Genomic DNA, 14,423 nt, shown 5'->3' with positions numbered 1-14,423 from the left:
CAGGTCTTTTTAACAAATGTTTTGCTTAAGTTAACTGATTTGGTTTTCACAGTAATACTAAGTGGTTAGTATCTCATTTAATGAATAAAAATAGATAAGAGAAATTAAATCAATGGCTGAACTCCATTTTGCTAGAGATAAAAAAAATCAGGACAAAGGCCAGGGTGATGGGTAGTCCCATAGTCTATGCATTCATTTAATCAACACCCCAACTCTGGGTTAGTAACTGCAGATCTGTTGTAAGCCATTTAAATCTAAGTCTCAGTTCCCCCCTCTATAAAGTAAAACATGAATATCTGCCTCATTGAATCAGGATTAATATTGTGGCTGCAAGTTGCTCAGCACTGAGACAGTCCTGGGGAAATGATAATGATTATCATTATATGGCAGTCTTTGCATTTACCTCTCTGCAAGTCCTTCCAACCCCTCTCTCTCCACAGTGAAAATCTGCCACACACTATAGCCACAATGAAGCACTAGCACATTTCCCTTTTGCCTTTCTATATTTCTGTCTGCTTAAGAGTAACCAGCCATTATTTGTCTAACTTACACTTTTTTCATAAACAAAGAAACATGCTCCTTGTCAGAATATTTTTTTGAGGCTGACTTAAATGTCAGTGTATGGATCGTCATGTACAGATCTTTATTATGGTATTTTTCATGATATATTATGATTATATACATGTTTTTGTCTTTCTGACACACTTTGTAATGAGCTTCATAAAAGCTTGGATAATGTTTCTTATTATTATACTGGTGGCAGAATCAATCACTGGGTGATTGATGATTTGTATATATTTGATGAATAAATTAATGTCAGTACAGCAGAGTTCGCTGTCTGCCTATCGAACTTTAATTTGGTATGGTAAGTGACATAATAAAGAGATTTTAAGCTATTCTATATGCACAAAAGTTGCAGCAATCACTTCCTTTGCTTAAATGCTTCACTACAGGTGAGTAGCACCTGGGAGAATAATCAGTATCTCACCAGGTGGAGAAGGAAAGGAATCTCAAACAGGATAGCATCATCAGGAAGGCAGTGTGAAAGAATATTCCATAGGTGGGGAATGAGACAGTCCACAATGGCTAACAGAAAAGGAGACTGACTAGAAAAAATAGATATGACACTAAAAATGAAAACTGCAGAAAAAGAAAGAAAAAATTTATATGGTCTTGTTATTTCAGAGACTTCGAACATTTTGAATGGGAGAGTAACTGACCTGACAATGAGGTCTTAGCACATTCTGCAGCAACATGGAAGACTGATGATTAGATGGGCAGAAACAAGGAGGAAAACCAGTGAGGACTTGACTCACGGTGAAGACTGAAAGGCCATTACCAGCACCAGAGATCCATGAGGGTTAGTTAGGTAAAGAATTGGATGTTTGATTTGAGAATGCTGAGAGTTTTTATAAAGTATCAAAATTTATTGTTCATAGTTACCAATTTTAAGACTCAAGTAAATAACAAATGCACATTTTTAACTGTTTGTAAAATATAGCTTAAATATATTCTCCTGAAAGTTTTAGATTTTCTTTTTTTTTTCTTTTGCCAGTCTTGGGCTTGAGCTCTAGGCACTGTCCCTGAGCTTCTTTTGCTCAACTCAAGTGCTCTACCACTTGAGCCAAAGCACTACTTCTGGATTTTTATATAGTTTATTGGAGATAGGACTCTCACAGGGCTCGGATTGTGACCTTGTGGTAGAATACTTGCCTAGCAAGCATGAAGCCCTGGGTTCGATTCCTTAGCACCACACATACAAAAAAAAAAAAAAACTGAAATGGTGCTATGGCTCAAGTGGCAGAGTGCTAGCCTTGAGCAAAACAAAGCCAGGGACAGTGCTCAGGTCAGAGTTCAAGCCCCAAGACTGGAAAAAAAAAGATCATAAAAGAGTCTCACGGACTTTCCTGCCCAGGCTGGCTTTAAACCGTAATCCTCATATCTCAGCCTTTTTAATAGGATGATAGGCATGAGCCACTGGCACCTGGCTAAAAGTTTAGTTTTTCAAATATCAATCACTGTGATATCTTGCTTGATCTTCAAATGCAGGCAGATTTAGAAATAATCTACAAATGAACTGATGTTATTTAGTTGGATATGAAAATGTTCAATATTTCAAAAATGTGAGAGCATCATTGAATTATAGTGTTAGGTTAAAGAACATAAAAACCTAAAATGAATCATAACATCAAATATTTTGCTTTTCTGTGGTGATCCCTTCTTTCCCCAACAATTCAAAGATTTGCATCCAATGGATGAGTTAACGATTTCCACTAATTAAAAATTATAATAGGTGATTTACAAAGGATTGTTCACAATCTCTCTTACTGCTGTATGTCATCAATTGAGAAAGGTATTTACATTATGACTCACTTATGTATAGTATGATTTCAGTTTACTAACTGTTTATTCTTCTCAAATCCTGAATCCAAGGTGACACATACTGCTTAACTTTCCTGTCTACTTGTTTAGGGTGTGTAACTGTTTTCAATGAATTTTTGAAATTATGCCTGACCAGTAATTGTAAACACTGACTGACTAGGAAACAGGAAATCTAAAAGGGACAAAGATAAACATTGAGTGGGCTTTAAAAAATGTGATAAATGCTATCTTGTTTGATAAATGCAACACATTTTTTTTCAACGTAGTAACTGCTAATAAGCACAAAGAGATGGGTCCCAAGCTATCAAGCAATGGGTCTTAAACTACAAACAGCTGTAAAAACTAGAAGAGGCTTAGCTCTTGGAGGAGGGGTAAGAAGAAGGCAGGGAGGAGAGCAGTCCAAAGATTCTACCGCTTTGGATATGGTATCTATTGAATACTCTATTACTTCTTCCTTAGTCTGAGGAATAATGACACTATTAAGGATTGGATTGGAAAGTCTGAGACCTTTTTTCAAAGGCAGACATCTTGGTCAGATTACTCAAAACCGAGATGGGAATAATCTCTTGACAAGAAGTTCATGTATGGAGTGTTCTCAGTAGTGCTGGGATGGAAGGAGAGGTCAGAAAACTAGCTAAGGGTTCCATCTTGGGTGGAGACTAGTGGTATCATGGAACCATGGAGCTCCAAGTTTCCAATTGCACTACACATTGGGCCCTTATAAATGAAAGGAGCCTGACTTCTGCATTTCTAATTCAGTAATAAGTTGAAGACTATACAGGAACAAGTATGGGAGTGGGGTCTTAAACTCACAGGCAGATGAAACTATTGAGGTCCAGACACCACTTCAGAAAGAGAGGCAGCTGAGGGGCTCTGCCACGAGCTGGTTCCAGAGAATCTAGTTGCTCACTGTGGTAACCACAACACAAAAGCCCTGTCCATGTCTCTTTATGATCACTGCCTCTATTTCAGTGATCCTAAAGAGAAAGAAAGCCACTGTGTTTACCATAAGATAGTAGGAAGAGAAAATTAGGAGTAAAGTCTACATTTAAATGGAGAGTGACTATGTGACATTCAGAAGGGGAACAGAAGGGAAAAAGTTTAAAAGAAGCATAGGCTGCATGGTTTCTTCCATTTATGGAAATTAGAATGTATCAATAAATCTATGCATAAATACACCAAAATATATGTATATATTTCACAATGGGACATGATAATTATATAAGACTGTAGACTTTTACTGAAGCCAAAGGAGGATATGCATAAGAATACTTGGCAAAGGCTCGATAGGTATCTGCATATGATCATATAAAATAATATTTTATGAAATGAATTCCAAGGAAAGGAAGCAGAGGCATTGCTGTTTTGTTTTCTTTTTATTTGTGTTGCTAGTTTGTTTGTATTTGGAAGGGTAATGGGAGGTACAGAAAAAGTAGAATAAAGGGGAACAAATACAATACTGGTACTCATTAGACACTGTCTGGAAAATGAACTGCATATCTTGTGGGTGGGAGAGAGAAACTGGGAGAGAGTGAGGGAAGGGGAGACATGGTTCAAACAGAATTGTCTGCATTACCTGATTGATATAACTGTAATCCCTCTGTATATCAACTCTACAATAACTATAAAAAGAAGGAAAGAAAAAAGCAACCCACAAAAAACAAAAAGTTGATTAGAAGTTCGCAGGTGAGCCCTGATCACTGAGCACTGGCTTCAGTTTCACCTGTGCAAACAGGACTGTCCAGGGCTGTTCCTCCCAATGCACCTGCCCACAAAACCTTGCTGCACACTGTGAGAGTGGTATCCTGGCTTAGACTTCACCAGCTTGAAAGTGACTTTCTCATCTGCCACTTCACATATAAAGAAAAAAGCACATGGAAAGGATTTAGGTTCTTCTCCTCTTACTAATCTGTTTAAAGGATTAATATGAAAAGTAAATCTCCTTAGACTTAAAGTTTAAATTCTTTAGTATCCTTTGATGTAATTCTTAATTAGCCAGGAAATCCAATTGTAGAGTATATTTCTGTGTGTGTAGACCATTTCACTCTAAAAGGCAGGGGTAGGCAATTATATGATATTTTACCTGTAATATATGAAACCCAGAATAAAAGCAATATGCCCAATGGGAATCCAGCTTCCTTCATTGAATATGGGAGTCCTAGGGGAAAACAGCCCCACATTAGTAAAAGACAGAAATAGAGACATTTTCCCCAATTCTGATACTTTATAGTAGAGTAAATTTACATATTCTCATGACAGATTTGTAAGCAGTATATAGGAAAGTCCTTAAATGAAATGTTAGCATATTAACACTTATTCCAAAATATGGTATCATTCAATTAAGAGCGTGTCAAGAAAGCAGATAATGGAATAAGAATAAATAAAGCAAGAAAAGAAAATCAGATGTCAGTTTACGCAAATGATGAGGATGACCTAAGTCCTAGAATGCAGAGAAAGTAATGATCTCAAACTTTCTTTCTTTCTTTTTTTTTTTTTTGGCCAGTCCTGGGGCTTGGACTCAGGGCCTGAGCACTGTCCCTGGCTTCTTTTTGCTCAAGGCTAGCACTCTGCCACTTGAGCCACAGCGCCCCTTCTGGCCATTTTCTGTATATGTGGTGCTGGGGAATCGAACCCAGGGCCTCATGTATATGAGGCAGGCACTCTTGCCACTAGGCCATACCCCCAGCCCTCTAACTTTCTTATGTACTAGTTTAGAAAATAGAGCTGATGATAAGGAAAACAGTGTTGTCATGAGATGTTATGGAAGACTGACACTGGAATCAAATCATGTAGGAAATGTCAAAAAAAGTTAATAAAAACAATTTTTGATAAAGCTAAAGGGTGGACATACAGTTATTTCATGTAATTTTGGAAATTTGAACAATTTTAGGTTATTGATAAATTATTCAAAATAAAAATAATTTAAACATATCCACTCCAAAAACCTTGTGTTTTGAAAAGACTTCTCCTTAAAAATTAAAAAAAAACCCTACTAAGAATCAATTCTAGGAATCCACCATGCAGAATTTCCAACACTTCTACAGAATATGGAAGAAGAATTTTTGTAGTCCCCCCACCCCTCCCCCTCCCCCCATACTGAGGTTAAAACACAGGTCCTGTGTGCTTGCTAGGCAAGAACCCTACCATTTAATACAGGTTCTACTTCATTGCAAGTAGAATTTTAAGGAGATATCTTTTCCTCTAAAGTTTTGAATCCACCTTGGGTCCTACCAATTTATGTACCAATTTTTTAAAAGGATCTATATATGTACAATCTAAAGTTCATCAACAAGTGGAAAAATAAGACAAAATAGTGCCAGGCTGAGAAGCACAAAATTTCAGGCAAGTAAAATGTTAAGCTTTGTAGTAAGAAGTTACATTCCTAGTATTATAGCTTGCAGAATTTTATTTTTGCTTGCCTTTTCTGAATTGGAATGCTTTCGAATAACACCCTATGCAGGACAGGTGAAGAATGCAGTCAGCTGTTGGTGTGTGTTGGGGGAGGGTAGAGGGTATGATCAAAACCATATCTTCCCTGTTGAGAAAGAGACTAGAAGGACTTTTATGGAAGAAAATGGAAAAGACTTCTGTGAAAGAAAATCACCAATTTTCTCATTCAAATTTTTCCCTTAAAAAAAAAAAAACACCAAAGTAGCAGCATACTAAGAGTTTTAAATGTGGCCACTTCATTTAAAATAGAAAACAAAAACAAAACAGAAGACTCACCTATTATACCCGATCCTATAATAGAGTTGACAACATTAAAAACAGCAGCAGACTGACAAGATTTCCCTTTGTGGTCCTGCTCAGAAACCAGGGTTTCCCTGTCATCCAGATCCCTCTATTTCAAGGATGAAAAGGTGATTTACTATTTACTAATGCCAAAACAAAGGAAAATGTCAGACAAATATCCAATGCAAATTTTTAACAAGACATTGATGCTAATACATAGTATCGATGGTGACAATAAAATAATGATGAATAAGAGCTTGCAATGCAACAGTTTTGTAAGCAACTCCATCCTCCAGTGACTGCCTCAAAGCTGTCACAAATCCTTACAGGCAACTGGATAAGTTACCCAGACAGCATTGAGATTGTGTGACATTAAAGAGGTGGTATTGAAAAATACTGGCCAAGGGAAAAATTCTTTAAAAAATCAATTAAGTCAGATAAAGGCATTTTTACTTTTCCTTCTGGAAAATTTTCTGCAGTGCAAAGCCAAGCCCCTATGGGGTGGTAGCTGACCTTTGGTCACAAGGATGGAGGAAGCCACTGGAACTGGCTCAGAGCCAGCCCAGGTGTTCAGTGTTACCTGTGGGGGGATGAGGCGCTGCTGCCCATGGTAACTCATAGCTGCACCGAGGTTTTGAGTACGTGGAAAGTTCTGGGGTTGGGAGTCCGTCTCTGACCTTGCCAGCCTCCTGGTCCACTTTGCACAAACACCACTTCCAGGTCTAAGGCACAATCGGCTTTGCAGGAGGCTGGGCTGGCACTGCTGAGGTCGCTGGGCGGTGGTCACGCCCCCACTACTTTCTCACCACAGTCTCTCCAGCCACGCGCAGAATCCCCATGCAGGGGTGCTGCAGGGTGTTTCTAACCCAGACAGCCCTGTCTCCTCCACTGCTTCTGTGCCGTCCTGATCCTCACTGCCTCCCTCAGGGAGGATGGAGAACTACTCTTTCCGAGGCTGCAAAGTACAATTTGATTCACCCACCTTGTCTTGCCTGGATTGTAGAGAGTTAGAAAGGGCCCATTTCAAATCGTTTATGAATTGGCTAGGCTCTGCTGGAGTCTGATGCCGGTAAGAACAGAGGGCACTCCTGTCCTGGCCCTGCCCCGTCACCACTTTTTTGAGCCTTTCCTGTCAGCACACTCTCTGCCTCCCGTCCCCCACTCCTTCTAGGTCAGAAATGACAGGTGAAAATGCTAGACTCTGAATGGCACCTGTTATGTTCATGAGACAAATAACTACAGCAGCATCAACAAGAACAAGAAAAATATCTAAGACTTTCCTAAGATTTTAGCAAATTTGATAATTCTGCATGCTTTCGTCAACTATCTCTTGGTAACTTCAGAAAAGATGAGAAGAAAGGAAGATAGATTGTTATTGAATTCAGATAATAAGCCTGTAAAACTTAGAAAAGGGGATTATAAAGATGGAAAAGGAAGACAACCTCGAGTGTGAGCTAGAAAGAGTCTGAGATGACCTTTTACTTGTTCCTTTTTTTTTTTTATCACAGATGGTGAAAGCAAAGCCTAAGAATTTTTAGTCACTGGAAAATATAGAATAAACAGAGAATGGTAATAATACGTAAATAATCATGGACAGTAAGAATGGTAATAATATATGTGCTTATAAATAAGGAAGTTTATCTCCTCTGGCATTCATTTAAAATTATGAAAAATTGTTTTAAAATATGGAAAAACTAGAGTTATAAAAAGAAATTCTACATGCTCTCTATCATCCAGTTACTACTTGTTAATATTTTCTCATATGACTTCAAATAGTGAAATTTGAAGCCCATTGCCATGACACATTTCTTTCATACCATCCCTAGTTTATGAAATTAGTATTTTATATAATGATTAATAATTTCATTCTTTCATTTTTGGTCATAAATTATATATAACACACAAAAATCTTGCGGTCAAGATTTATAGGTAATTTTTTTTTTTTGACCAGTCCTGGGCTTGGACTCAGGGCCTGAGCACTGTTCCTGGCTTCTTTTTGCTCAAGGCTAGCACTCTGCCACTTGAGCCACAGCGCCACTTCTGGCCATTTTCTGTATATGTGGTGCTGGGGAATTGAACCCAGGGCCTCGTGTATGTACGAGGCAAACACTCTTGCCACTAGGCCATATCCCCAGCCCCACGTTCAAGATTTATAAGGATGATGAATCAGGGAATGCTAATGCCTATAATCCTAGCTAAGTAGGAAGCTGAGTGTTTGAAGCCAGCCCAGGAGAAGGAAAGTCCATAGGACTCTTATCTCCAATTAACCAACCAAAAGCCAGAAATGGTGCTATGGTTTAAGTAGTAGAGCACAAGACTTCATCAAAAAAAAAAAAAAAAAAAAAACAACAGGCAGGGGATATGGCCTAGTGGCAAGAGAGCTGGCCTCATATACATGAGGCCCTGGGTTCAATTCCCCAGCACCATATATACAGAAAACGGCCAGAAGTGGCGCTGTGGCTCAAGTGGCAGAGTGCTAGCCTTGAGCAAAAGGAAGCCAGGGACAGTGCTCAGGCCCTGAGTCCAAGCCCCAGGACTGGCCAAAAAAAAACAACAACTCAGGGACAGTTCCCAGACCCTGAATTTAAGCCTCAGTGCTGGCGTATATAACGCCCCCACCCCCAAGATTTATATGGATGAAACCGTATTGTACATGTTATTTTACACTAGTATTTTTGAATGCTTACTTAACCTGTTTGCACAATGTTTGACTGTAGATATAGGCAGATAAAATTGATTCATTTTATTTGCCTCACTGTTCAGTTAGCCATCTGTTGGAGCAAAATATATTTAAAGTTATTTCTTATTTTATAACTTCTGGAGCATATAGCTGACAATTTCTGTAGAAGTGGAACTGTTGAGTAGCAGAGAAGAAGTATTTTTGATTTTAGTAAATATTTCCAAATTTCCTAACAAATTGCTAGTCACAGTTACACTCCTACCACCAGTAGTGATATTCCTAATTTCCTGCATTCAATTCCTGTGTTTCTGCAGGACTTAGTTTCTTTAGTAAGACTTGTTGTTCCTGAGTGTTTGTAAATGGTATATGATTGTTGTACATATCTCCAGTATCCCAATTTATAATAAGGTGGACTTTTTCATAAATTCACTACGTTTGCATCTTTGAGATGCAAAGTCATCTTTGAGAATTTAATTCTAGGTCTTTTGAACATTTTATTTGGTCTAGTGATCTTTTAAAAAAATAATTTGTAGGAGACATTTATATATCTAGGAATCAACTATGTCAGTCATACATTTTATACACAATACCTCCGACCTTCTTTTAAAACTGTGTTTATCCTTTATCATGTGAAGTTTGTGATTTTGATACATTCAAATTAGTAATCTTAATTACAATACAAAAGCATCAGGATAAAAAAGTTACATCCTATTTCCTTAAGTAATGAGAGAGAAAAGCCATAAAGAATAGTAGCAAATTGAACCTAACTCTGTATGAAAAGAGCCAAACCAAGTTCAATGTACTCTAAGAATGAAATGATAGGCCAGGTGCTGGTGGCTCATGCCTGTAATCGTAACTACTCAGCAGACTGAGATCTGAGATCTCAGTTTTATGCCAGCCCAAGCAAAGAAGTCTGTGAGACTCCTGTCTCCAGCTAACTACCAACTACTAAATACACTGCCTATGTGTTATGATTTCTTTCCCTTTTGAGACTAGAGTCTGTGATGATCAGTGGCTCATGCCTATAGTCTATCTTCTCAGGAGGTTGAGATATTGCAACCTCTGAGGATCTGAGGAACTGAGGATCACAGTTGAAAGATAGCCAGGGCAGGCAGAAAAGTCCCAGAGACTCTAATTTCCAATAAACTACACATAATAAGCTGGAAGTAGCACTGGGACAGAAGTGGTAGAGTGTTAGACTTGAGCCAAAGGAGCCCCGGGACAGTGCCCAGGCCTAGAGTTCAAGCCCCAAGACCAGCACAAACAAAACAAAAATCCAAATAGCTGGGCATTGGTACCTTAAGCCAGTATTCCTAGAAGTTGAGATATGTGTAGAAAAGGCCAGCCTGGCCAAAAAAGACCATAAGACTCTTTTTCCAACTAACTGGCCAAATACTTCACTGGAGATATGACTCAACTGATAGAATGTCAGCTGAGAGCAAAAATGCTGAAGAAAAGTATTTTGTCCATACATTCTACAAGGTTCGCCATAAGAAACTATGCTTAGCTTAGTGCTGGTAACTCACGCCTGTAATCCTAGCTGCTCAGAAAGCTGAGATCTGAGGGTCATGATTGGAAGCCTGCCTAGGAAAGTCCATGAGTCTCATCACCAGTTAAGCACAAAAACCATCAGAAGTAAAGTTGTGGCTCAGGAGATAGAGCACTAGCCTTGAACAAAAAAGTTCAAAGACAGCGCCCAGGCCCTAAGTTCAAGCCTCAGGATGGCACAAAAACAGAAGAAAAAACAAACAAACAAACCCAAACAACATAAGGAAGAAACAAGAAAAAAATGAATGCTTAAACTGAGCAAGAGTGGCTAATGCCTGCAATTCCTTCACTACAGAGGTCTAGCCTTGATGTAGGCTGCCTCAACATCAACATAAAAACACAATACAAAAGGAAAAGAAGAATAGCATAATTTCTCTTTTCTTGAGATCAGTGTAAAACTGCTGTCTTTCTAGAGAATAACATCTGGGGGGAGGGCTCTGAGTCACTCCCGTATTAAGTCATAAAAAGCCACTGTTGTTTCTGCCCTACTTTCTCTCAGATCATCCATTTTGTGAGAGGGCAGCTGCTGTGTGGTGAGGAAGTTCTAATTACTTACGGAGAGGCCCATGTCGTGAGGACTTGAAGCCTTCTCTAAGTGCCATGTCAGTGAGATATGTGTGTGTGTGTGTGTGTGTGTGTGTGTGTGTGTGTGTGATAGGCTCCAACCCCAATGAAATTTTGGGATGGCTTTGGACTATTTACCATCCCAGTAGTCTTATGAGAAACCCCAAGCCAAGTCATTCAATTAAATTTATCCTGAATTGTTGATCAACAATAAATGTGTTATGATACATTTTTTTTTTTTTACTGATTTTCCAGGCCATTAACTATTCGTTATACAACAAGAGATAACTAAAATAGGAAAGGCCGTGTGTGTATGTGTGTGTGTGTGTGTGTGTGTGTGTGTGTGTGTGTGTGTGTGTGGAGGAGTTTGTGTTTAATAGTCTATATATGTATATATAAACAAGAAACTAGCCATGCAGCTTTATAATTTCCAGTTATTATTTGTATATTTCCAGAAGTACTATACGGTCATTAAGAAAATGTGAAGAAAGAAAAGACAGAATCACCAACTATCCTCTCATTCAGAGTTAAACATAGTTCATGTGTTGAACCCTACAGTTTAGTCAGATTATACAGTGTTTTGTTTGTTGGGTAAGTGCATATTTACATGGAAAAAGGCCCTCATAAAACAGTTTAATTGAGTCTGTCTATTTGAACTCCAGACAGAACTATGGAAACTGGACTTTCAGAAATGTAGACAGCCTTAATTTGAGCTTTTTATAGGTTGGCACAATTATATAGGCAATATACTTTGCCCATTTATTTTTACGTCTCTTTATTATTTGGTTATGATCCAGGCTAGTTGACTTCTAAGAGCACCAACTTTCTTAGAAATAATGGAAGAAGGCTCAATCTGAGCAAAAGTTTGAATGTAGAAAGTGATTTTTTTAAATGTGTTGGTCCTGGGAGTTGAACTCAGGGCCTGGGTGCTGTCCCTGAACTTTTGTGCTTAAGGCTGGTACTGTACCATTTGAGCCATAGTTCCATTTCTGGGTTTTTAGTGCTTAATTGGAGGTAAGAATTTCACCAACTTTCCTGCCCAGGCTAACTTTGAACCATTATCTTTAGATCTCAGTCTCTTTGGTAGCTAGGATTGCAAGTATGAACTACTGGTGTCCAGCTAGAAAACATTTTTATTTTTTGTCAGTCCTGGGGCTTGAATAAATCAGGGCCTCGGTACTGTCCCTAATCTTATTTTGCTCAAGGCTCACACTCCACCACCATGGCCCTCAGATCTCAGTCTCCTGAGTAGCTAGGATTACAGGTATGAGCCAAGGTGACTGACTTAAAAAAGTAATATCTTAATAGTAAATCTTCTTTCTGACAGCATTACAGTTGCAGTTGGGATAAAACTACAGGTAATGATTTTCAACATACATCCTTGTGAAGGACTATATTTTCTCTTAATCTTGGAAAGCAGTTTGTAAGGTGAGCTTTTAGTTGGTGTGTGTGAAAGAGTGAACCCTTACCCTATGTAGTGGTGCACACCTGTTGGCCCAGCATTCCAGAGTCTGAGGCTTGAGTTAATCTGAGGCTGAACTGAAATACTTAGTAAGACTTTGTCTCAAAATTTCAACCAGTCAGTGAGTTAATCAAACAAGCAAGCAGCTCCTCCCAAGGACACTTGATAGCTTTCACAGTATTGGGATATTGGTTTATCTTTCCTAACAAATGGACCATTAATATACAATCAAAAGCAAATGCATCTCTTTCCCTATCTATGTCTCTTTCTTCTTTTAACCTGAGAGATTGAAATTCTTAATACTGAAGAATCTGAAAAGACTGACTCAATACTTTCAGCTAGGTAGCCAAATGCATCATTTGTCTTCGTGGATTAATTATTTTATGAAATTACTCTTGTAACTACCTTCTATTACCTACCTATCACTGGTTGAGTTTTATTTTATTCTTTTTTTTTTTGGCCAGTCCTGGGGCTTGGACTCAGGGCCTGAGCTTCTTTTTACTCAAGGCTAGCACTCTGCCAATTGAGTCACAGCGCCACTTCTGGCCATTTTCTATATATGTGGTGCTGGGGAATTGAACCCAGGGCCTCATGTATACGGGGCAAGCACTCTTGCCACTAGGCCATATCCCAAGCCCCTTTATTTTATTCTTGTGGCATCATGTTCTTATCATTTCGTAAAGTGTTTTGATATTTTCCTACTGTGATTATTGTAGAGTTACTATAATCTCATTTCTGGTGAGGAGTGAAGATGGTACTGGAGTACTAAGAAATGAGTTAAAATTTCAGCAATGTATAAATCCTGAATTGCTCAAGACAATTCTGTTCGAGCTTCTTGTCCAAATGTAATTTTCAGTAATATCTTTTTTATTCCCAAGTGTCCCTAATTAAACAATGGACTACAATATCATACTACAATGGGACCTATAGAATAATGCTACCACCTAATAACTGCATAATTCCTCTAATTTTCTCTTTTTCCCAACTAAGAAAGGGTAGGTGATCCAAAAAAATAAACAAACATATATATTTATACAGTGTAGCTGTATCTGTAATGTTATTGCAAGTTAAGGTTACATCTGAGGATTTTCAAGCAGAGGTGTTTTTCATAAATGGGTCTTCCCAACTCCCTATGCCAGGTACTGAGTTATAAATGTATACTATAAACATAATAAAAAGAAGTTAACTCTTAAGTGTAACAGATGAAAGCATACATTATCACTCACATGTCAGTAGATCACCCTTTCATCCTCTGTAAGGAGGGACAAGGATATAATATTAGATTCCTTGATTAACCCTGCATTTGCGTATCTGGATAGCTACAAGTTTATACTATGAAGATAATGTAGGACTAACACAATATGTCAATCCAATTATTTTGATCATTGCTAGTAAGGAGTAAAGATTTGTATTTATTTATTTATTTATTTATTCATTCATTCATTCATTTTCAGATAATGTCTCTCCATCTAGCTTAGGTTGGCCTTAAACTCATACATGCTTCTGGAGAGAGTCCACAAATCTCCCAAATGCTGCCATTACATATGTGTGACACTATGAGCAGGTAGAGTTCATACCATGGCATTGTATAAGTTTCTGAAAACACAGCATAGCATTCCATACTTTGAGGCTAACCTTCATGAGTGTTTGACTACCTTGATTAGGTAGGGTAAATGATGTTCCAAATAAGTGCAGTAGATGCATTGGCGAGTGCAATTCCGAGGAACAAGTGACTTAAGGCTAGAATGGGTAGACATTTACTAGAAGACTGAAGGCATAAAACAGTCTAGCAAGATGAAACTGAACTTGTAATATAATACCTTGGTCTTGGATCTCAAAACTGTCTGCTCTACATAAACAAGTGTTATTACAACTCATGAAAAAATTTGGTGCTTTAAATTAAAATTGTAAAACAATTCTTCATTGTAATGGTTCTGGGGAAACAATCTAATGCAATTTTAGACAAGAGTATTTGGAATCACACACACACACACACACACACACACACACAAAGTTTCTGCTCTATGCCTTTAGTGTGGCTCATATCACACAGGC

General features: G+C 38.2%; 1 protein-coding gene across 1 annotated transcript in view; it reads right to left on the bottom strand.

The window, feature by feature from the left end:
* Positions 1–6,773, bottom strand: part of Slc38a11 (solute carrier family 38 member 11) — a 48,998-nt gene extending 42,225 nt beyond the window's left edge. Inside the window, exons 1-3 of the mRNA XM_048344278.1 lie at positions 6,695–6,773; positions 6,109–6,223; positions 4,466–4,540 (exon numbers count right to left, since the gene is read on the bottom strand). Coding sequence (XP_048200235.1) covers positions 4,466–4,540; positions 6,109–6,223; positions 6,695–6,733 — 229 coding nt within the window. The 5' untranslated portion in view covers positions 6,734–6,773. The remainder of the gene's footprint in view (positions 1–4,465; positions 4,541–6,108; positions 6,224–6,694) is intronic.
* Between the last annotated feature and the right edge of the window lie 7,650 nt (positions 6,774–14,423).

The sequence above is a fragment of the Perognathus longimembris genome, chromosome 4 (genome assembly GCF_023159225.1).
Source record: "Perognathus longimembris pacificus isolate PPM17 chromosome 4, ASM2315922v1, whole genome shotgun sequence".
In the NCBI taxonomy this organism is placed as follows: Eukaryota; Metazoa; Chordata; class Mammalia; order Rodentia; family Heteromyidae; genus Perognathus; species Perognathus longimembris.
This window is presented reverse-complemented; position numbering and strand designations above follow the sequence as displayed.